The sequence below is a fragment of the Nylanderia fulva genome, unplaced genomic scaffold (assembly GCF_048542155.1).
Source record: "Nylanderia fulva isolate GAGA-0341 unplaced genomic scaffold, ASM4854215v1 Scaffold235, whole genome shotgun sequence".
Taxonomy (NCBI): domain Eukaryota; kingdom Metazoa; phylum Arthropoda; class Insecta; order Hymenoptera; family Formicidae; genus Nylanderia; species Nylanderia fulva.
The window spans coordinates 114,387-138,348 of record NW_028190299.1 but is presented as its reverse complement, the minus strand read 5'-3'; the positions used below and the strand labels follow the sequence as shown (position 1 = coordinate 138,348).

General features: G+C 31.0%; 3 protein-coding genes across 4 annotated transcripts in view; 1 reads left to right on the top strand and 2 right to left on the bottom strand.

Moving 5' to 3' along the window:
- Nucleotides 1–278: 278 nt before the first annotated feature.
- LOC146723088 (uncharacterized) lies at nucleotides 279–3,484 on the top strand. Its single transcript, XM_085483204.1, has 6 exons — nucleotides 279–308; nucleotides 1,675–1,814; nucleotides 1,930–2,120; nucleotides 2,292–2,621; nucleotides 2,799–3,107; nucleotides 3,273–3,484. Exons 1-6 carry the CDS (start codon nucleotides 279–281, stop codon nucleotides 3,482–3,484), a joined length of 1,212 nt encoding a protein of 403 aa, XP_085339330.1.
- Nucleotides 3,485–4,071: 587 nt separating this feature from the next.
- Nucleotides 4,072–10,243, bottom strand: LOC114935530 (uncharacterized). The gene is made up of 5 exons (XM_085483203.1): nucleotides 9,984–10,243; nucleotides 9,733–9,861; nucleotides 9,496–9,585; nucleotides 9,259–9,390; nucleotides 4,072–4,088 (listed from the first exon to the last, which is right to left on the bottom strand). The coding sequence occupies exons 2-5, from the start codon at nucleotides 9,821–9,823 to the stop codon at nucleotides 4,072–4,074; spliced, it is 330 nt and encodes a 109-aa protein (XP_085339329.1). The 5' UTR covers nucleotides 9,824–9,861; nucleotides 9,984–10,243.
- A 3,365-nt stretch (nucleotides 10,244–13,608) lies between these two features.
- Nucleotides 13,609–23,962, bottom strand: part of LOC114935522 (acyl-CoA Delta-9 desaturase-like) — a 43,310-nt gene continuing 32,956 nt past the window's right edge. The window contains exons 2-6 of one of the 2 annotated variants that reach the window (XM_085483193.1): nucleotides 16,543–16,757; nucleotides 16,288–16,418; nucleotides 15,951–16,156; nucleotides 15,669–15,851; nucleotides 13,609–13,974 (exon numbers count right to left, since the gene is read on the bottom strand). In XM_085483193.1, the coding sequence (XP_085339319.1) occupies nucleotides 13,731–13,974; nucleotides 15,669–15,851; nucleotides 15,951–16,156; nucleotides 16,288–16,418; nucleotides 16,543–16,717 (939 nt within the window). In that variant the 5' untranslated portion in view covers nucleotides 16,718–16,757 and the 3' untranslated portion in view covers nucleotides 13,609–13,730. Of the gene's footprint in view, nucleotides 13,975–15,621; nucleotides 15,852–15,950; nucleotides 16,157–16,287; nucleotides 16,419–16,542; nucleotides 16,758–23,962 lie in introns of both variants that reach the window. The other variant, XM_085483195.1, reaches the window with a different exon arrangement.

The window sequence follows — 23,962 nt, the reverse complement described above, 5'->3', positions numbered from 1 at the left end:
CATGAAAATAATGACGCAAGGTCTCAACGACTCGAAGCTGATGCCCAAAGACATGCTCAGCAGAGGGTTCATGAAAATAATGACACAAGGTCTCAACGACTTGAAGCTGATGCTCAGAGACATGCTCAGGGAAGGCAACAAGCTAGACAATTAAATCATCATATTGCGCTAATTGCCAAGGACAATGAAATAAATGTGTCAGTTCATACACTTGGCCAAATGAATATAGAATGCCAATTTTGCAAATCGTTAAATTTTGAATGTGAAAAAACCTAAAGATGGGAAATTTACATATTGTTGTCAAAAGGGTAAGCTTACATTAAAGTCAATAAATTGTCCTGATTTTATTAAAAAATTATACATGGGAAATGATTATGCATCGAAAAATTTCCTAAATAATATTTGTTCATATAATTAGGAGACGCGGTAGTGTCTCCGGCCATGTTCAAACCCTAAAAGACCTTAAAAGACACTACAAGTCTCCTTATCCTGCACCATCAAAGTCCATTTTTTGGGGGTGTAGAACTACTAAAATATAAAAAATTTTGAATTGCACGTAATATAACCTGAAAAGCGGCATCGCCACGAGTAATTTGAGCCAAGAAGGAATAAAATCGGTCAAGCCGTTCTGGAGATACAAGCGGTCAAAAAGTGACGTTTTTCATGAAAAATGAAGTAACGTCGTCTTCTTCTTCTTCTTCTTCTTCTTCTTCTTCTTCTTCTTCTCTGTCCGCGTCTGCTGACGTCATCAGGATTATATATATATCCTAAAAAAAATCATAAAAATGAAAAGGTCAGGCCATGTTCAAAAGAAGGTACTCAAAAATTTAAACGATCTAATAATAAATTATCACGAAAAGTAACTGATATGTTATTCAAGGTGCCAGTTCAAAGTGAACATACGTAAAGTGTATATTATCTAAATTTAGTAATAATATATTACCATGAAAAGTAACTGTGATATTTTATTCAAGGTGCAAGTTCACATTGAATATACATACATATAAGTAAAACTGATTACAATTTGATTCTAGAAAATAAGTGCGATATGTTATTCTTAGTGCACAAAATATAATAGTCGTTTATAGAGATTTGATTTGAAATTCATACTAGCCCGTACAATGAAAAATAATTGCTCGTAATTCCAGAGTACCAATTTGTTAATGACTCAAAAAAATAACATGGCGGCCTGCTCTCAAAAAACTATGATGTTTCTCGATGTCCATTTAGAAATAATGTCGAAGCTCTTACAGAATAATTACTACAACATTTGAAATACGAAAAGTATTAAATTAGAAGAAGATTAGATTAGAATAAGGATTCAACGTATTTTTAAAAGCTCTACACACACAACGAAGCGAATATACAAAACTATATACAAATACCTTTTTCTTCTGTGTTTCTGAAGAAAATTGTAAGTCAAATGAAACCTTGCACTTTGAGAACCATGTCACTTACTTTTCAGAGTCAAATTGATAAATTTTTTTTGTATATTTTAATGATATTTATTTCTCACTTGTATCTTGAATAATTAATATGTAATTTTTTATTGTATATTACGACAAATAATCAGTAAACTTACTTTTCGTGATAATTTATTATTAGATCGTTTAAATTTTTGAGTACCTTCTTTTGAACATGGCCTGACCTTTTCATTTTTATGATTTTTTTTAGGATAGCGCTTTAGCTATGGCTTCTATGGGTGCCCCGGGCAATAGAAATCCATTGGATGTTGTGAACAATGCTCCTTATTGCTTGAAGATTCATGGGCAATATCATCATTTGACTTCGACAGCAGGGCGCCCAGCGGATGGGCAAGCTCCGCGCTTTGCGCAGCTAATTTTTAGATACAGAAGAAGCTATAAATCATAGAATGAATAAGAAAGCTAATCAAGAGTGTGATTTTGAAATAATGAAAAATTTGTCAAGTTTTATGGTTCAATGCAATGAATTTGCAAAGACTTTCAAGATGATGCGTCAAGTTGAACAAGATCTTAATCCAATAGACAATAAAAATATAAATTTAATGTTGTCCTTTCGAAACGATCCTCAACATGATCAAAGAAAATATAATGCTCCACAAGCTAATGAAATAGCTGTGGTCTTTCAGAATGTAGATGGTGAGCCTCCATTTGAAAGAGACATTTGGATTTATAATAAAAATTCAAACGATGTTCAACAAATATCAATTCTGGACAAAAGGTGTGACCCAATGTGTTATCCTTTGTTATATCCATATGGTAACGATGGATGGCATTCAGAAATGAAATCTTATAATTCTAAATATTCAGGATTTAAAGTAACTCAAATGGATTATTATGCTCATCTGCTGGCACCAACAGCCGAATTTAGCCAATTTAAAAGAGCAGGCAAATTAAGATGTCAATTTATACTTGATGCCTATATGAAAACTGAAGCCAATAGACTTAATTATATTAAATTAAATCAACCTCAATTAAGAGCAGAACTTTATTCAGGATTAATGGATCACCTTGATAATCGAGCACAAAATGAGGGAATTACAGTTGGTGTACCTGTAATATTACCATCTTCATTTATGGGCAGTCCAAGGAACATGCAAGAAAGATACCAAGATGCCATGTCTTTGGTAAGAAAGTATGGTAAACCAGACATTTTTCTAACCATGACTTGCAATCCTCAATGTCCTGAAATTAAGGATAATCTTGATGGATGTCAAATAGAGTTTCGACCTGATTTAGTCGCTAAAACATTTAATTTGGATGTCAAAGAGATTTTAAAGGATTTAATTCAAAATAAAATTTTTGGAAATATTATAGCTTATGCAGGTGTGATTGAATTTCAAAAAAGAGGATTTCCACATTTGCATTTACTTGCAATGTTGAGCGATGAAGATAAGCCCCGACTTCAAGAAGTCATTGATATGATTGTATGGGCTGAAATTTCTAATGAAGAAAAATATTCAGAACTTAATGAAAAAGTTTTGAAACACATGATTCACGGTCTATGTGGAGATCCCTCGAGGAGATATCCTTGCACTGGGGACGATGAAAAATGTTCAAAAGGATTTCCAAAAGAATTTAGTGATAAAACTAATGCTAATGTAAATGGATATCCCATCTATCAACGTAGGGATATTGGAATAAAATACATTGTTAGAAATAAAGAAGTGGATAATCGATGGGTGGTGCCGTATTCACCATATTTAATCATGAAATATAATCGACATATTAATTTAGAAATATGTTCATCAGTGAAGAGCGTAAAATATCTATATAAATATATTCATAAAGGATTTGATTGTGCTGCAATTGAAGTGCAAGCACGAGATGGTACAAGATTCATTAGAATAGATGAGGTTAACTCATTCATGGATGCAAGATATGTTAGTGCTCCAGAAGCAATGTGGAGACTTAATGGATATGATCTGTTCATGAAATCTCATACAGTAATAAGATTGGCAGTTCATTTGCCTGATCGCCAAATGGTTTCGAGCAGGAAATGAAGAACAAGCTGCTCAAAGAGAGCTAAATCAAGATACTACGCTGACTGCATGGTTCAAATTAAATCAATATGATGAAAATGCAGCAAATTATCTTTATACAGATATTCCTTATCATTATGTTTATAATAAAAAAGAAACTAAGTGGAAGCCACGTAAAAAAGGTGGTAAAAAAATAATTTCAAGACTATATACAGTAAGCATAAAAGATATTGAAAGATTTTATCTCCGTCTTCTTCTACTACATGTGACTGGAGCAAAATGTTTTGAAGATTTGAGAAATGTAAATGGAATTATTTATAATACGTTTAAGGGGATGCAGCAATTGCAAAAAATTTAGTAGAGACTGATGACTTTTGGGGAAAAACGATGGAGGAAGCAACAGAATCGAATATGCCTGCACAACTTCGAGAATTATTTGCTTACATTTGCATCTTTGGAAATCCAATAGATGTACCAACAATTTGGAATAAATACAAAGATTTTATGATTGAGGACTTTGTAAATAATAATGTTGTAAATCCCGAAAATATGGCGTTAAACCATATACAACAAATTCTGATAAATAATGGAAGTAGTTGTGAGAAATTTCAATTACCAAATCCAACTGAAATAAATATTTACGAAACAGAGTATAATGTAGATGAAGAAAAAATACGTGGTGATTATTTATTATCTACACTAAATGATGAACAAAAATACGTGTATGATATAGTAATGCAAGCAATTGAAAATGAAAATGAACCTAAACGTTTGTTTTTTATTGACGGGTTTGCAGGAAGTGGTAAAACCTATTTATTTAACACATTTCTAAGTGTTATTCGAGGAAGAAATGAAATAATTCTTCCATGTGCTTTAACTGGAATTGCAGCCACACTTCTGAAAGGAGGAAGAACTTATCATTCTCTGTTTAAGCTTACAATTCCAATTGATGATGCAGCTAAATCAAATATTAGAGGAAATTCTCAAGCTGCACGAGAATTGATCAATGCAAAATTAATCATATGAGATGAAGTGAGCATGACTGTTGGACATGCTTTAACAGCAGTTGATAAACTTTTAAAGGATTTAATGAAGAATGATCAACCATTTGGAGGAAAAGTAATTTTATTTGCAGGAGATTTCAGACAAAATCTTCCAGTAGTACCTCATTTACACAAAACAGCGATAATTGAATCGACTGTAAAATACAACCCTATATGGAGGAATGTAATTAAGGTTAAATTACAGCAAAATATGAGAACTGCGGAAGAAAAAGAATTTGCAAATTGGTTAATGCAACTCGGAGATGGTAAATTATAATAAATACGGATGGACTAAATCTAGACACGATTGAAATTCCACAAGATTTTATATCAAAAGAATCTCTTATTAATGAGATTTTTGGTGATAGAATTACCATGAAAAGGATTAGAGAAAATCAAGATCGAGCGATTCTTTGTCCTAAAAATGAGGATACTTTCAAAATTAATGATGAAATTCTTTGTCTAATGGAAGGAGAAGAAAAGGAGTATCTCTCTATTGACTGTATTGTAAGTGATGATCCACAGAAGCAATTAAATTTTCCAACTGAGTTTCTAAACTCACTGACACCTTCTGGAATGCCAGTTCATCGGCTTAAAATAAAAGTTGGTGCTACAGTAATCTTATTAAGAAATTTAAATACTAAAAAAAGACTTTGTAATGGTACAAGATTTATTATAACTAATTTGAAAAATAATATAATTTATGTAGAAGTTATAACAGGTCCTGCTCGAGGACAAATTGTTATGATTCCGAGGATAGATTTAATTACAAATGATTTGAAACTGCCATTTAAGTTTAAACGAAGACAGTTTCCTATTCGAGTGTCATTTGCTATGACAATAAATAAATCACAAGGACAAAGTTTAGAAAAAATTGGAATTTATTTGCCACATCCTGTATTTGCTCATGGTCAACTTTATGTGGCATTTTCTAGAGCAATAAAAAGAGAAAGTGTAAAAATTAAAATTGATGAATGTAGCAATCAAGGACATTTAATTGAAGAAAGTGAAAAATGTTTTACAAAAAATGTAATATACAGGGAAATTTTGTAAATTGAAGAATTATGACATTGTATGAGAGCTAATAATAGCGGGTTAGCGGTGGGTACATTAGAAATAAAAAAAATTGAGTAAAATGTAAAAAAGGATATAATAATTAAAATTAATTAATGAAAGGCTCGTCTAAATTAACAAAATTAAACAAATCATATATAGTAGGCCAACTGAACGAGCAAATAAATAAGGTGTAAAAATTTTTATTAATAGTTAAATAATTAAATTAACATTCCGTTACAGAATCGATATAAATTGTAAACGTTTCGACTGCACTACAGTCTTTATCAATACATAAAAGTTAAATATTAAAATACAAAGTTAAATGTTAAAAATACAAAGTTAGTTAAATATTAAAATATAAAATTGAAACGATTCTTCGCTGTTGACCAATAGATATGCAAGGCGATTGGTCTGAGATGCCAAGTTATGCGACATTTGAGCATGCTACGGATATAATAAGCGAATTAAATCAATGTCAGAGAAAATTAAAAAATCTTTCAACTTACATTATTGTTTTAACAAGTCCTTTTCCCCGATATTTCAAGTGTGTGTTGCAAAGTCTGAATACCAAATGTCAAAATAGAGAGCGTGATGTATTTATTTATTACCAATGTTTTTTCTAAATTATGATTCAGCAAATTTTTTAAGTATGTCAAAATAACTACTGTCTAACAATTCGGTGTCTGTATTTAAATTAATTCCATTTTTCTGTTCTTTAATGTGGATCATTTCAGATATTAGTCTTTTATGGTAATTCTTTTCATGATCCATAATTTTAATATTGTCCCAGTCAAATGTATGTTGTTCGTTTAGAATGTGTTCCGTGACAACCGAATGTCTAACAGAGTCTAATTTAATATTATTTTTATGTTCTTTAAGTCTCGTTCCTAACTGTCTTTTTGTCTGTCCGACATATGTGGCGTCACAATCGTTGCAATTCAATTTATAAATAACGTTAGAATTCGTGGGGCAATTATTTTTGTCCTTTTGAACTTTTATGAAGTCATTCAATTTTTTAATGCAACGATATCCTACCACTACGTCAGGTCTTCTTATTGCTGAAGCAACTTTCTCAGATATTGATTCTATATATGGTATGACAAAATATTTAATATAAGAGTTTTAACAAGGCTCTGTAATATAAATATAAATTTAACGTATAAGACGGGCAACAAGAGCCAAATCGCGGATGACAATGCGTTATCCTAACGAAACTAAATAATTTTTCGTTAGAATTAAATACCGGTGCACAAGGCACCAAATTTTTTTTTACTTGGACACGGCCAAGATTTTAAATATGAAATAATCTCATATTTTAAGATTTAATTTCAATACCCCTTTAACCCCCCTACGGAAAATAAATAAATGAATGCAAGAGAAAAATATAGATCCGAAAATCGCTTAATCGGGAATCGAACCCGAGACCTTTCGCTTGCCGGGCGACTGCTCTTCCAGCTGAGCTATTCAGATCCTTTCGATTCTATACTTTTCTCTGTTATATATATTAATGTTGGTAAACAAACGCATTTTTTAAGCCAGCGTGTATTAAATATAAGAGTTTTAACAAGGCTCTGTAATATAAATATAAATTTAACGTATAAGACGGGCAACAAGAGCCAAATCGCGGATGACAATGCGTTATCCTAACGAAACTAAATAATTTTCCGTTAGAATTAAATACCGGTGCACAAGGCACCAAATTTTTACTTGGACACGGCCAAGATTTTAAATATGAAATAATCTCATATTTTGAGATTATTTCCGTAGGGGGGTTAAAGGGGTATTGAAATTAAATCTCAAAATATGAGATTATTTCATATTTAAAATCTTGGCCGTGTCCAAGTAAAAATTTGGTGCCTTGTGCACCGTTATTTAATTCTAACGGAAAATTATTTAGTTTCGTTAGGATAACGCATTGTCATCCGCGATTTGGCTCTTGTTGCCCGTCTTATACGTTAAATTTATATTTATATTACAGAGCCTTGTTAAAACTCTTATATTTGATACACGCTGGCTTAAAAAATGCGTTTGTTTACCAACATTAATATATATAACAGAGAAAAGTATAGAATCGAAAGGATCTGAATAGCTCAGCTGGAAGAGCAGTCGCCCGGCAAGCGAAAGGTCTCAGGTTCGATTCCCGATTCAGCGATTTTCGGATCTATATTTTTCTCTTGCATTCATTTATTTATTTTCCGTAGGGCGGTTAAAGGGGTATTGAAATTAAATCTCAAAATATGAGATTATTTCATATTTAAAATCTTGGCCGTGTCCAAGTAAAAATTTGGTGCCTTGTGCACCGGTATTTAATTCTAACGGAAAATTATTTAGTTTCGTTAGGATAACGCATTGTCATCCGCGATTTGGCTCTTGTTGCCCGTCTTATACGTTAAATTTATATTTATATTACAGAGCCTTGTTAAAACTCTTATATTAAATATTTTGTCATACCATATATAGAATCAATATCTGAGAAAGTTGCTTCAGCAATAAGAAGACCTGACGTAGTGGTAAGATATCGTTGCATTAAAAAATTGAATGACTTCATAAAAGTTCAAAAGGACAAAAATAATTGCCCCACGAATTCTAACGTTATTTATAAATTGAATTGCAACGATTGTGACGCCACATATGTCGGACAGACAAAAAGACAGTTAGGAACGAGACTTAAAGAACATAAAAATAATATTAAATTAGACTCTGTTAGACATTCGGTTGTCACGGAACACATTCTAAACGAACAACATACATTTGACTGGGACAATATTAAAATTATGGATCATGAAAAGAATTACCATAAAAGACTAATATCTGAAATGATCCACATTAAAGAACAGAAAAATGGAATTAATTTAAATACAGACACCGAATTGTTAGACAGTAGTTATTTTGACATACTTAAAAAATTTGCTGAATCATAATTTAGAAAAAACATTGGTAATAAATAAATACATCACGCTCTCTATTTTGACATTTGGTATTCAGACTTCGCAACACACACTTGAAATATCGGGGAAAAGGACTTGTTAAAACGATAATGTAAGTTAAAAGATTTTTTAATTTTCTCTGACATTGATTTAATTCGCGTATTATATCCGTAGCATGCTCAAATGTCGCATAACTTGGCATCTCAGACCAATCGCCTTGCATATCTATTGGTCAACAGCGAAGAATCGTTTCAATTTTATATTTTAATATTTAACTAACTTTGTATTTTTAACATTTAACTTTGTATTTTAATATTTAACTTTTATGTATTGATAAAGACTGTAGTGCAGTCGAAACGTTTACAATTTATATCGATTCTGTAACGGAATGTTAATTTAATTATTTAACTATTAATAAAAATTTTTACACCTTATTTATTTGCTCGTTCAGTTGGCCTACTATATATGATTTGTTTAATTTTGTTAATTCATACGAGCCTTTCATTAATTAATTTTAACTTATATTTGATTTAAATTATATAATTATTGTGCACACACATAACTTTATTTAATATGAATAAAATATTCTTTATAAATAAAATTTTATGTAAATAATTATTAATACATGTAAATTTTTTTAAGAGTAATAATTTTTGTAAGAATTATTAAATAAAGTTATTATATATGTGTGAATGCGCGCGCGCGTATATGTGTATGTGTGCATATGTGTATATGTATGTATGATGCATGTATACGTGTAATAACTTACTATGATTGTCTATAGGAATAACATCTTTTGCAGGAATAATATTGCTGTCTTCTGCTTGTATAACAATAGGAATTTCATTTATGTCCAAGATTTGTGTATCATTATCATCAATATTTTGATTAATATCATTATCTGAAAAACACATTTATTATAAAATTTTACTTCTTTATTTTTTAATATATTTAACTATAAAGGAAAAAAATATAAAAAATAAAATGTAGAATTTCGTGATTATACCTTGTTGGTGTAAGTTTTCATTTAATTCGGGAATGGAATCACAATCGCTGATTTTATTACTTGAGCTACTATTAGAGCTATCTGAAATATCTGTTTAGTATTGTTTAACATTATGTAGAAAATATCTTAATATTATCTTATATGAAAGTAAAATAACATCGAAAAGAATAATTATATTCATTTATCAAGCTCAAAGAAATAATTTCCAATAAATTTTATTAAAGAAAATTTTTATACCATTTTCTTTCGAAATGCGATATGAAACTATTTTCTTTCGAAGTCCACGACCTAATTGGGATTCTGATTCGGTATTGCTTTTTTCTTCCATTAATCTCTTCTCTTTCTGGATAGCATGTTCATATGAATCTATGAAAATTAATTTTTTCAAGATGTTATTATAATATTTTATACGCAGTATTTAGCTTCAGCTAAATTTATATGTTTATACATATACGATTATTAATTATGCAAAAAAATAACATGCTTACTATATTTAGCAATTACAGTAACCGGGTGAATAATCCAGTCATTCTGTGGTTTTTTACATTTTATGATGCAATTCCGTGTATCCTTTTTCGGCCAATATGAATATTTATCATTTTCTTTTAACCATGTACTCGGGATCACAGAATATGTTTCATCGTCTTCTTCGTATTCAGTATTAAATCTTACAACTGAATAAGGTAACTGCAAACAATAAAAATATTTAAAAACGTTTGAAAATGTAAATTTTAAAACTTTAATTATACTTAAAAGTTTATTTAATCATACTTAACCTAGAGATACTCTTTATATAACAATGATGATAAATGTTACCTTAAAAGACCAGAGAGAATAACTACTGACGTATTTTTATTAAATTACTATTAAAATTTTTAATTTGCTATTAATTATAATAAAATTTTATTGTGATTAAAATTTTACCAAAAGTGACATATTTAATTCAACATAAATTAAATAAAATTTATTACGTTAGTGTTATTGCCAAAATAAGTTATTTAAATTTTACATGTATGAACATAATTTTAGTAATAGATATTACAAATTGTTGTGTAATAATGGAATTACTGCAAATTTATTATCCATTGGTAAAACTAAACATTTTGCTTTAATATCTTTATAATCGAATGTTGATGTATTTGATGTTTCATGTATATCAATGACTTTTATAGATAAATTAAATGAAGGCTTTTCTATAAAATTGGATATATTTTGGAAAATTTTTCCAACTATTTTTATATCATTATTTTCATTTTTATAAATATTAGAAATAAGCATATAAGTAGAATTTTTTAAAAGGACACAGTTATTTCTTTGAGTTAATGATATTGTAAAATTTCCAAAAGAAAATTTTTTGTAATATCTATAAATTTTTCCACCTTCATTAATTATTAAAGGTTTGTCGTCTTTTTCACATAAATCAGACTTGTTAATAGATGTTAGAAGCTTTCTATTTTCAACAACTCTATTATATATTTGTTGTAAAAGATACCGTGAATTCTTCATTTTTTTTTTATTTGACTCATATAGCTTTCAAATTTAAATGCACTAAAGTTATCAACTTTTCCAAATGATAAAACATCGTCGCAAAGATGCAAAAGATTATGCACATTATATGTAATATATTCATTACCATATATTTTCTTGTACTTTTCAATAAAATATCGAATTAAAGATTTTGCATATGCATTAAGCCTGATGCACTCTGATGAACATAAAATTCTTATAGCGACATGTAAACACAAAAAATGTTTATATTGAATTTTAGGCAATTTTTCTCTCAATGCAATAGGACCTGTATATAAAAGAAATTGTCTAAATTCTGTTGCTTTCCAATGTTCTACATCTTCTATAGCTCTTGGTAGACGACAAAACTCCTCACAGATATATTTTCGGAACATCTTCATAATTTTTGATATTGATTTTATATCATGATTCTTTAATTTTAACCGATTATTTCCCTTTTTTCCAATCCAAAACAATATAAGTGTTTTCATTATACCAAGGCAGACTAAGTGCATGTAATCAAGCGGCACATTACTAACTAAACCGATTCCTATTTTTTCTAAAGGAGTGGAACCTTTATGATGTTCTTCTTGTAAATGTAACGCGAAACTTTCATCAGTTCTTAATAAAACATCAAGTTCTGGAAAAGTCATTCTGCCTCTAACAAATTTACCTTTTTGCGTGCATTTATTGCAACCAAAATAGCCTGTATGAAATTTTATTGATAGAACAAATGCTAAAGCAGGTGCATCACAAATAATTTTTGTTAATATTGGTCTAACAATCTTATTACTTATATTAATACCATTTTTTCTTAAAAACAAATATTCTTCCACAAATGCTTCTAAAAAATTCATTACTGTCTCTGGTTTTTTAAATCCATGATAAATGCCAACAATAAAAGGTTCTGAAATTTCTAATACATCAATTGACATTAAAATAGGCCAAAATTGACTCTTTGATGATTTTCTCAACGGTAAGCCATCAATATTAATTGTTAATGGTAGAATTTCTAAATTGTCTGTTAAAATATTCTTTATCTTTTCAATTATGCCTTTTTCAATACCTAAATGTATATATGCACCAGGTGGCATATTTATAATATTACATAATGAAGGAGTTTTTAGCAATGTTCTACAATCTTTTGGAACAGGCAAGTTTTCTGATTTCATTATTGATAATAACTCATTTGCAGAATTATGCGAGATATTATTTGTAATAATCCAATGAGCAATCTTATCTGCTAAATTAATGTTACTCTGCGACTTAAATATATCTTTATCAACATTAAAATGTATTTGCTTATTTTCAGAAGAGTTGCAAACTAAATTAATAGTTTTATATTCATCATTGGTACTACTATTGTTGCAAACTAAATTATCTTCATATCCATCAGTACTACTATTATCTGTGTTTAAAATATTTTCATTATATTTTAATTTATTAAATTTTTCACTATTAAAAAAGTGCTGTATTTTATTAACATGCAATAGTAATTCATCTCTGTTAGTCTTAGAATATTCATTATTAATGATTCTACGAAAATGTCTATTTGTAACCTTCGATATGTCTTTTTTCTTCCTCTGAGATATCTAGAATAAAAACAGAATATAAATAAATATTGCACGATAAAAATAATCTATTTTTATATGATGTATATTTTCTAACACATTGTAAACGTAATATAATAAATTGAAGTGTAATCGATTTTTAGGGTTAGGATGACTCATACAATTTTTGTAACTTTTCTTATAACTTTATGACGTGTTAAAATATATACGTAAGAAATTCATTACAAAATATACTCTTCCATAATCATTTCTATATAATGTGCACATATAAATACATACCGAACTTGATGATGTTGATGGTTGGCTCGAATGCTCACGTGTATTATTTTTGCACGTCGTATTATTAGAACTCATTTTGCACTGACACAAATGTTTATAGATACAAGAAAAAGAAAATGTCAAAGTAAATATAGTTTAACAGTACGTAAAAACGGAATGAAAACGCAACGACACACAGCACTGCGAACAACGACACGCTTTGTATAGTTAATCCTCAACGCTCTGCGAATTGTATGTATGTACCACGAGGTAAGGCTGCGTTTGCTTTGACTGCTCACGCGCTGAAAGCATCATTCTATCTTTGTTGCTCATCGTACATCATATATGCAATAATAACTATTGCAATAATTCATTCATTCACATTTTAAAATTAAAAATTGAATATATATCTTTTAAGGTTAAACAAAAAGGCCAACGGAATAACTACTCAGTTATTTGCGTAAAAATATATGTATTCACATTTCAAATACAATTTTTACGCAATGTTCATAAATGTTACAATTGAAACATTTCATACTAACTTGTACTGTGAAAATTTCAAACATATCATGATTTATATGTATCTTAAATATTTCGAAATATATGTTTCGCAAATATTTGTGATATAATAATGAAATAAATGTATCAAAATTAACAAATCATACATTGCAACTTTGAATTGTTTTAGAGATATATTTACTGTAACATTACTTTAGAAACATTTATAATATAAGTAATTGTGAAATGTTTCAATAGTAATGTTTATGAAATATGTCATAAACATACAAATGGAATGTATTATTTGAAACCTATATGAAACAATTTGAAATGTTACATATACATTTCATGTATAGTGGGTAATATAGACAGTCGAGGGATCCTTTAATTTTGCACGATTAGTTAGTAACTCTTATTTTCATTGCTTTGAAGAGAACGTTTTTTTATCATGTCGGCGGATGCAGTTTTTAAATCGTAAGCTAAACCTAAATAAACAAAGAAGTCGATAAATGCTGTGGTAAAATTCAACCCATAATTTCCAAATTCCGCTGTTTTGTAATCCCAAGGGAAAATGTGATGATAATTGTGCCAGCCTTCGCCAAGAGCCATGATAGAAACTGCAATATTGTCGGTAGAGCTGATTGATCTATATAATATAATAATAACACTGTTACACAAAAAAACAAAAGTGGTATGTCCAAGAGACCCCCCTACTCCTTGATTTATTGGTGCTCTGAATCAAAATCCGAGGTCCGTTTAACTCCATCAGATCCCAATTTTTTATAACCTCAAAATATATGAAATTTTGGGGTAAATTCGACTTTATATGAAAAAATCATTCAACTCTCGGCTGAAATTTAATGGAAACGTTATGCCGATGATATATGTCGGTGTATTGAACTATCATAAACCTATTTATACTATGAGATACTTTGCATACCTTCTTGAAATACGAGATCACAGCAAGAAGGAAGCTATATTTACTGTAAATAGTGCACTCTCTACTTGGATGCGATGAATAAAAAATGGACCATCGATTGTCTTCGTGCCGTAAAAAACACAATGATTTTGTGTTTATGACTTATTTTTCCGATCTATAAGAAGTTGAATACTTCTTGCATCCATTACATGATGAAGTCATGTTCAGATAGAAATTACCCAGGTAGCAAAATGACATCATTTTGACGTTTTTTTGGTGACGTTAGTTTGCTACTTGGGTACTGAATCTGCTGACATGATGAACAGTACGGGCGATGACAACTGCTCTAAAAGAGGATAAAAATATGGCCAGAAAGGAACACAATGAAACCTGGATCCATGAAGATAATCAAGAAATCGTTGATTGACAAATCAAAAGTTTTACTTCCGCCTCTCCATATAAAACTTGGTTTAATGAAGCAATACGTAAAGGCTTTAAACAAAGAAGGTGATTGTTTTCGCTACATAGGACAAACGTTTTCTAACATCTCTGACGCTAAATTGAAGGAAGGAATATTCAACGGCCCTCAGATTCATACATTGTTAAAAGATGGGATCTTTGCTACAAAAATGAATGAAATTTTTGTCGGAAATTTTTTAAAAAATCACAGAAATCCAGATTATAAGGAATTGGTGGGAAAAATCATTGAAAACTAAGGAATTAGGATGTCTGATGAATTTGAAGATACATTTCTTAGATTCGCATCTTGATTGGTTCCCAAAAAATTTCAGCGATTATAGCGAAAAGCAAGGAGAACGATTCCATCAAGATATCAGAGAAATAGAACGTCGATATCAAGAAAGGTGGAATGTAAATATGATGGCTGACTATTACTGGACACTGAAAAGAGATATACTACAAAGAGCGAGAAAGCAAAAAAACGAATGCCTTTACACAGAACGTTTGAGAGCAAGAGAGCGCGCTACTCACGGTAAATATAGCTTCCTTCTTGCAGTGATCTCGTATTTCAAGAAGGTATGCAAAGTATCTCTAGTATAAATAGATATGATAGTTCAGTACATCGACATATATCATCGGCATAACGTTTCCATTAAATTTCAGCTGAGAGTTGAATGATTTTTTCATATAAAGTCGAATTTACCCCGAAATTTCATATTTTTTGAGGTTATAAAAAACTGAGACTTAATGGAGTTAAACGGATTTGGATTCAGAGGACCAAAAAACCAAGGAGTAGGGAATCTAGTCTTTCGGACATACCACTTTTGTTTTTTTGTGTGCTTGTGTAATTTTTAAGCAACGATATGAATTATTATAAATACGATTCACTAATTTTAAATAAATAAATATATATACATATATATTTGTACATAATAAGTCACATATACTGCACAAATGCATACTTATTATATGGTTTTTCACCCCATAAGTGAGCCACAGAATTCACCGCCCAAGTAAAATTTAAATTTAAACCATATCTGCACACGGACATGTGCCATGCATACCAGAAACTCTCATTCCATGCCAACCATGGTACTAATATTGGTATGATAAAGCAACAGAGTACTACCAAATATGAATACCATCTAAAAAAGAAGTATGAATAAAAAAAATAATATCAATATATAAAGTCAAACGAACAATGCTTTATTTGGTCCCGTAAAAATAAGTTATGCCTGTCATACTTTCTTTGAAAGACCACGAGGGGGTCTCGTTCTATATCACTCATGTCAATCGTAGCACCCTTGTTAATGACGTCCGAATGTTTATGAACCATAAGCCATCCGATATGCGAGAAAAAAAATCCTCTACGCGCATTATACGGATCCGCATCAGTGTCAGTGAATTTATGATGCGTTCTATGATCCCTAACCCACACGAAAATGTTATCCTAAAAATTATAGCTTAATAAAATTTGAATAATACCACAAAAACAGAAATAAAATGTAGAACTCTAAATAATAGCTAACAAAAGTTTACAATACACTTGAACGAGAAGAAAAACATTAACAATAAACTTACTTGGAGAGCAGCAGCATTGAGAATTACAAGAATGAGTCTCAGTGGCCATTTCGCTTTATAAGACCGATGACACCATAATCTATGAGCGCCAGCAGTAATGCCAAAACCCGAAAGAACAGCAATAATATAAACTATAAATTACAAATAATTATTCGATAACATACAATATATGTATTTTATTTTTATTATTGTATTGAATATGTGCAATGTAGTTTAAAATCTTATGGAATAATAACAAATAAATAAAAAACATACACCAGATAATCGTCCACAGTTTGGCGTAAAAGGCAAACAGATATAATCCGTAAAGGATGGAAAGATGAATATAAGTGAAAATTATTACATTTTTCCAAACAATTTTCATTTCATAATTGACCTTATGTGATTCTTTTGTCAATATTTCGTCATTCACAGTCTCTTTAAATTTCATTATATAAAAGCAGCTTCTATATAAATTTTGTAATAATAGTCTGCAACACATAATAATTCTTAACATTATATAATGTTTTATCATATAATTTTTACTCATTAGCATTATGATTCACGATTAAAGTTAATACAATAATAAAGGAGGGAGCGGTCTGAATTTGTGATAAAAAAACAAAAAATTTTTAAATATAAGAGTTTTAACAAGGCTCTGTAATATAAATATAAATTTAACGTATAAGACGGGCAACAAGAGCCAAATCGCGGATGACAATGCGTTATCCTAACGAAACTAAATAATTTTTCGTTAGAATTAAATACCGGTGCACAAGGCACCAAATTTTTACTTGGACACGGCCAAGATTTTAAATATGAAATAATCTCATATTTTGAGATTTAATTTCAATACCCCTTTAACCCCCCCACGGAAAATAAATAAATGAATGCAAGAGAAAAAATTTTTATATACTTTAAATTTTTATATACGAGTTTTTTTTTGCTTCTTACGTCACGTCATAACAATGTTTGCTTGTATAAAAGTTTCATAATTTATACGTACAAAATAAGATCGCTTCCTCCAAAAAATTGCATAAAGGAATATTAGTGAACTTGCAGAAATAAGTTTAAAAGTCTAATAAAAAAGATCTTGATTGTGGAATATTTCATTTACATGTGTATGTGCGAAATGACATTTTCGAATAAAACAGAGCAGAAAATTAATTGCGCGATGTCACGATAGAGAAAACTGCAATCGTGCAGTTAGACAAGGACAGACAGTCATATTATCTTCGTCTCTCTCATACATAAATATATATAACGCAAAACGTTTGCCTCTTTGTCAACATAGAGTTTCTTTCAAAAAAGGCTGGATGAAAAGGTTAGTATATTTCTTTATATCCATGCATATATGTATGTATGTATGTATATATGTATGTGTATGTATGCGTAGAAGATGTTTATAAAGAAATTTTGGTTAATTACGCGCGCGTCGCGATTACTTGGACGCGTCGATACGAGACGGGAATTCAAATAATTGTGAGAGAGGATTTATGGTTAACACTGAATATATTTTAAGAACAATCTTTCAATATCGGTACAGAGATATATAAAGTTCGTGCGGATTAACAAACGTGCGACTGTCCGCGGCGACTGTCGGTAGCGGAATCCTCTAGCATGTGTAACGCTCTTCCTATCGTTCCATAAAAATTCACCTTCGATAGGCTTCGAAAATGTTCTATCCGTTTATTTCTTTTCTGTTGCGTCTCGATGTTTTTCGTCTTTCGTCTCGTCTGTTATATTTTATTTATGTTTATTAGTCAGTGTTCGTATGTATGTATGTCCGTATTTATATACGTGTTTTCGCTATTAATTTCAGGGAAGTATGTGACGATGTAATCGCCACAGTACTCCCCCGCCAGTGCTATACCGATAGCACGATACGTTTGCGTGATGCACTGTTTTCACAAGTTTTTTTTTTTCGATGGCAGACCGAGTCGAATGTTACCATTTGCTCGCCGTTATAAATTCGAGCGCCAAATCGAGAATAAATATGACGTGACAAAAAAATAAATAATAAATAAATAATAATGAATAACAATAATGTAATAAATAAATGCTAATAAATACCGACAACCTATACGTGAAGAATTTTCGCTGTACTTAACGTTATTTTGTCGCCCGTCGCTCTCGGTCTGAGACTCGTCCATTTAAATTACAAGAATAAATATAAAACGCAGAATATACAAGTTCTCGATACGCGTAAAATTTTTCTTCTCGCGTTTCGCGGCTTATGTCGCTGTTGCCGTGTATACATAAATTTTCGACGATAACACAAATCAAAGAAATTTGAAATCGCGAATACTAGTCACAAAAAAAATTAAAAAGTCGCGAACCGTGTACTTAAAATTTTTTTTGTATTACACGTGCAGGCAATGTGGCACTTTCGGTGCATGTTTTTTGTGCCGAAAGCGGCCGATTTCCCTCGCCGCCATCTAGCGGTGACACGGTGAGTGAATAAGTCGGTTTCAAAGCCATTATCTACGGCTGAGCCGCGTTAAAAGTCATTGTATACGGCTCAAGCCGTAGAAAATGTATTGAAACCGGCTATTCCCCCACCGTGCCGCAGCAAGATGGCGGCGTGCGATCGGCCGCCTCGCGCACAGAAAACACGCCGAAACAGCCACTTTGCCTGCACTTGCAATACAAAATAGTATGTGTATCAAGTGCGGATTGACAATTGTTCACTCGTGTGGAGTGGTCGCACTCGCCTTCGGCTCGTGCGTCCATCCCCCGCACTCGTGACCAATTGTCAACTTTCCGCACTTGATACACAATATACTATAAATTAATACAATTGTCGCTCGTATATTGAAAACAAAGTGATAAATATAAGGCCAACTTATCGAGCTGAATATTCGAGATGTTCAGTCAACTACCATTTATTACATGTATAAATTATAAAACTACAGTCATTATATTAAAACTAACGCAAATTACAATCATTCTATAAACGTTTCGACCGCACGCGGTCTTCTTCAGTATAATTATTGAAATATAAATTCTTACAATGCACATAATATCGAAATTTAATTATAGTTATTCAGAATCAAGAGTTTTTGAGCAATTAACGCGTGTTTCAATCCGTCCTGTCCAACAATGTTCGCCTCGATATGATCCCTGATTTTGTTCAGATCTCGGATAGTTTCATCGTTAATATGCGAGAAATTAACCCGTTCCGTAGGCGCTGCGATTAATAAAAAATTACCGATCAACGTATGTCCAAATTATAATATGTATCCCCTACAACTGGTAGTATGCTTACCTATCATCGTTCTTCTTGACAATTTTGCTACTTATTAACAGTTATTAAGGATGACACATAACAAACCAACAATACAGAAAGACAGCTCATTTTAAACTCTACTTGATCGGAGAGCGTGCGTGTTTATATATGATCTAATATCTATGTTTTACTCGTTAATGTCCTATTTGTCCTATTATTATTTCTTGTTCGCTAATATATCCAAAATATCAAAATACGACTCGCTAAGTAACTCAGTATCTTTGTTTAAATTTAGTCCATTTTTTTGTTCCTTGATATGTAGCATCTCAGAAATGAGTCTTTTATAATAATTATTTTCGTTGTCCATGATCTTAACATTGTCCCAATTAAAAGTATGATGTTCATTTATTATGTGTTCAGAAATTACTGAATGTTTCGTTGAGTCCAATCTAATATTATTTTTATGTTCTTTCATTCGCGTCTGCAATTGCCTCTTTGTTTGGCCTACATAAGATGCATTACAATTATTGCAACTGATCTTATAAACCACATTCGAATTGCATGGATGTTTAGTTTTATCTTTCTGCGCTTTAATAATATTATCCAGTTTGTTGAGACATCTATACCCTACCATACAATTTTTATTTTTTACCGAGGAAACAATCATTTCTGAGATCCCATCTATATACGGAATGACAAAGAATTTTTTATTGACCGAGTCATTTCCTATACTTTTTGTTCTTTCTATGTTGGCCTGTCTCTCTATAATGCTCCCCTTAGATATGATGTGTTCTATCCGATGATTAATTTTGTTAAAAATCAGATCAAGAGGGTAACCATTGCTTCTGAGTATATTAATAATTAACTCCAAATTTTTATTAAAAAATAGTGGATGTGATAGCAATAGACATCTGTCTACAAGGTTATATATTATTCCAATTTTGTGGCATAATGGGTGGTTTGAATAAAATGATAACGTCCTTCCTGAGAAGGTTTCTTTTTGATACCAGTCTATATATATTTTGTTATTAATAATTTTGAGTGATAAATCTAAGAAATTCAAGCTATGGTTAACCTCTTGTTCGACCGTGAATTTAAGTCTTTCATGATAGTTGTTAAAATTATTCACAATCTGAGTCATATTAGTCATAGAGGTGGCCACTATTATGTCATCCACATAACGAAAATAAAACAAACATTCCAAATTCAACGCTTTGAGAACTGTATCCTCAAGATCTTGCATAACCAGGTCTGCAATAATTGGTGATAACGGTGACCCCATAGGGGTCCCAAACGTCTGTTTATAAATTATGTCATCAAATGTAAAATATGTAGAAGTCAATATGAATTTTATACCCCCCAAAAATTCGTTTTTCGGTATTTTAGTATTTATTCCAATGTAATCCCATCTATCGTTAATACCGTCAATCGCAAGATCCAGAGGAACGTTCGTAAACAAAGACACCACATCCAAGGAAAACATTCTATCATTCTCATCAATCTTTTTACCAGACAATATGCTGTACAAATCAAAACTATTATTAATATGACTTTTCGCTTTGGGTAGGCTAGTTCGTAAGGTGTTTTGTAAAAACGAAGCCAGCGAGTATAGAGCTGTATCAACCGATGAAACTATGATTCTAACTGGATAGTTTTCCTTATGGATTTTAGGTAATCCATACGCTTTTGGAAGGAGAGAATCACTACAACGTAATTTATAATATTCGTTTTTTGAAATATAATCTTCCTTAAGCCATCTCTTCAACAAATCATTCAAATCGTTCTCTATTTTTTTGCACGGATTTTTTTTAACAATAGTGTAAGTGTTGACATCTTTTAAAACGTTTTCCATTTTGTTAATATAATGAGATCTTTCCATTGCCACCGTAGCATTACCCTTGTCCGCGCGTGTGAATAGAACATTCGGATTGTCTTTACAAAATTTTATTAAATCTCTGTGTGCACCAAGTAATTTTTGTTGACTTACGTCATTTTTATCCTTCGTGTTCAGAAGTTGTGCAAATTTTGGAACCGCGATATTTCTGATTGTTGTGAGATTATTAATATTATTTCGTTTGCTATTACTCTCTATGTCCTTGATGAATTCATGTATTGCTGTTTTTTTACTAATATTCGGAAGACAGAATTTATCACCCATTTGCAACAGATTAGAAACGTTAGGCGGAATGTCTGTGTTGGAAAGATTAACAAACCATTTTTTATTAGTATTTTCCAAAGGGTTAATTGTATCATTGAGAAATTTATTGGCTTCTATGTGTATATTGATCTCCTTGGCATCATTAGTGATTGCCCTGAGAGAATTTTGTGATATTTTCGTCGGTTGTGAAGTTTCAAATTGTAAAGAACAATGTATATCTTTCGGTTTGATGCTGTTGATATACTTATAGTGTTGTTTTCTCTTAAGCCAATTGAATTTCTTTTCGTGCGCAGTAACCAATCTGTTGTGGCAATTTTTAAAAGCAATGTTATGATGTTCGAAAATTCTATTCCACGCGAGTACAGGTAAACGATTAAATAACCCGCTGGTGAGATGAAAAATCCTATTTTGTAATGACTCTATCTGTCTATGCAAATCAAAGATTTCAATGCTCATCGCATTTGTTTTGAATTTTACCTGTACTCGCGTGGAATAGAATTTTCGAACATCATAACATTGCTTTTAAAAATTGCCACAACAGATTGGTTACTGCACACGAAAAGAAATTCAATTGGCTTAAGAGAAAACAACACTATAAGTATATCAACAGCATCAAACCTATAGATATACATTGTTCTTTACATTTTGAAACTTCACAACCGACGAAAATATCACAAAATTCTCTCAGGGCAATCACTAATGATGCCAAGGAGATCAATATACACATAGAAGCCAATAAATTTCTCAATGATACAATTAACCCTTTGGAAAATACTAATAAAAAATGGTTTGTTAATCTTTCCAACACAGACATTCCGCCTAACGTTTCTAATCTGTTGCAAATGGGTGATAAATTCTGTCTTCCGAATATTAGTAAAAAAACAGCGATACATGAATTCATCAAGGACATAGAGAGTAATAGCAAACGAAATAATATTAATAATCTCACAACAATCAGAAATATCGCGGTTCCAAAATTTGCACAACTTCTGAACACGAAGGATAAAAATGACGTAAGTCAACAAAAATTACTTGGTGCACACAGAGATTTAATAAAATTTTGTAAAGACAATCCGAATGTTCTATTCACACGCGCGGACAAGGGTAATGCTACGGTGGCAATGGAAAGATCTCATTATATTAACAAAATGGAAAACGTTTTAAAAGATGTCAACACTTACACTATTGTTAAAAAAAAATCCGTGCAAAAAAATAGAGAACGATTTGAATGATTTGTTGAAGAGATGGCTTAAGGAAGATTATATTTCAAAAAACGAATATTATAAATTACGTTGTAGTGATTCTCTCCTTCCAAAAGCGTATGGATTACCGAAAATCCATAAGGAAAACTATCCAGTTAGAATCATAGTTTCATCGGTTGATACAGCTCTATACTCGCTGGCTTCGTTTTTACAAAACACCTTACGAACTAGCCTACCCAAAGCGAAAAGTCATATTAATAATAGTTTTGATTTGTACAGCATATTGTCTGGTAAAAAGATTGATGAGAATGATAGAATGTTTTCCTTGGATGTGGTGTCTTTGTTTACGAACGTTCCTCTAGATCTTGCGATTGACGGTATTAACGATAGATGGGATTACATTGGAATAAATACTAAAATACCGAAAAACGAATTTTTGGGGGGTATAAAATTCATATTGACTTCTACATATTTTACATTTGATGACATAATTAATAAACAGACGTTTGGGACCCCTATGGGGTCACCGTTATCACCAATTATTGCAGACCTGGTTATGCAAGATCTTGAGGATACAGTTCTCAAAGCGTTGAATTTGGAATGTTTGTTTTATTTTCGTTATGTGGATGACATAATAGTGGCCACCTCTATGACTAATATGACTCAGATTGTGAATAATTTTAACAACTATCATGAAAGACTTAAATTCACGGTCGAACAAGAGGTTAACCATAGCTTGAATTTCTTAGATTTATCACTCAAAATTATTAATAACAAAATATATATAGACTGGTATCAAAAAGAAACCTTCTCAGGAAGGACGTTATCATTTTATTCAAACCACCCATTATGCCACAAAATTGGAATAATATATAACCTTGTAGACAGATGTCTATTGCTATCACATCCACTATTTTTTAATAAAAATTTGGAGTTAATTATTAATATACTCAGAAGCAATGGTTACCCTCTTGATCTGATTTTTAACAAAATTAATCATCGGATAGAACACATCATATCTAAGGGGAGCATTATAGAGAGACAGGCCAACATAGAAAGAACAAAAAGTATAGGAAATGACTCGGTCAATAAAAAATTCTTTGTCAT

What these genes read in the sequence shown, in the direction of transcription:
- LOC146723088 (XM_085483204.1), top strand. Translation starts at nt 279, where the DNA reads ATGGGAAATTTACATATTGTTGTCAAAAGG. An exon ending in TACATATTGTTGTCAAAAGG is followed by an intron (nt 309 to 1,674) that starts GTAAGCTTACAT and finishes GATTTTTTTTAG; the next exon opens with GATAGCGCTTTAGCTATGGC. An exon ending in GCAGGGCGCCCAGCGGATGG is followed by an intron (nt 1,815 to 1,929) that starts GCAAGCTCCGCG and finishes AAATTTGTCAAG; the next exon opens with TTTTATGGTTCAATGCAATG.
- LOC114935530 (XM_085483203.1), bottom strand. Translation starts at nt 9,823, where the DNA reads ATGGAAGAAAAAAGCAATACCGAATCAGAATCCCAATTAGGTCGTGGA. An exon ending in TCGCATTTCGAAAGAAAATG is followed by an intron (nt 9,586 to 9,732) that starts GTATAAAAATTT and finishes AATACTAAACAG; the next exon opens with ATATTTCAGATAGCTCTAAT. An exon ending in TGAAAACTTACACCAACAAG is followed by an intron (nt 9,391 to 9,495) that starts GTATAATCACGA and finishes TGTGTTTTTCAG; the next exon opens with ATAATGATATTAATCAAAAT.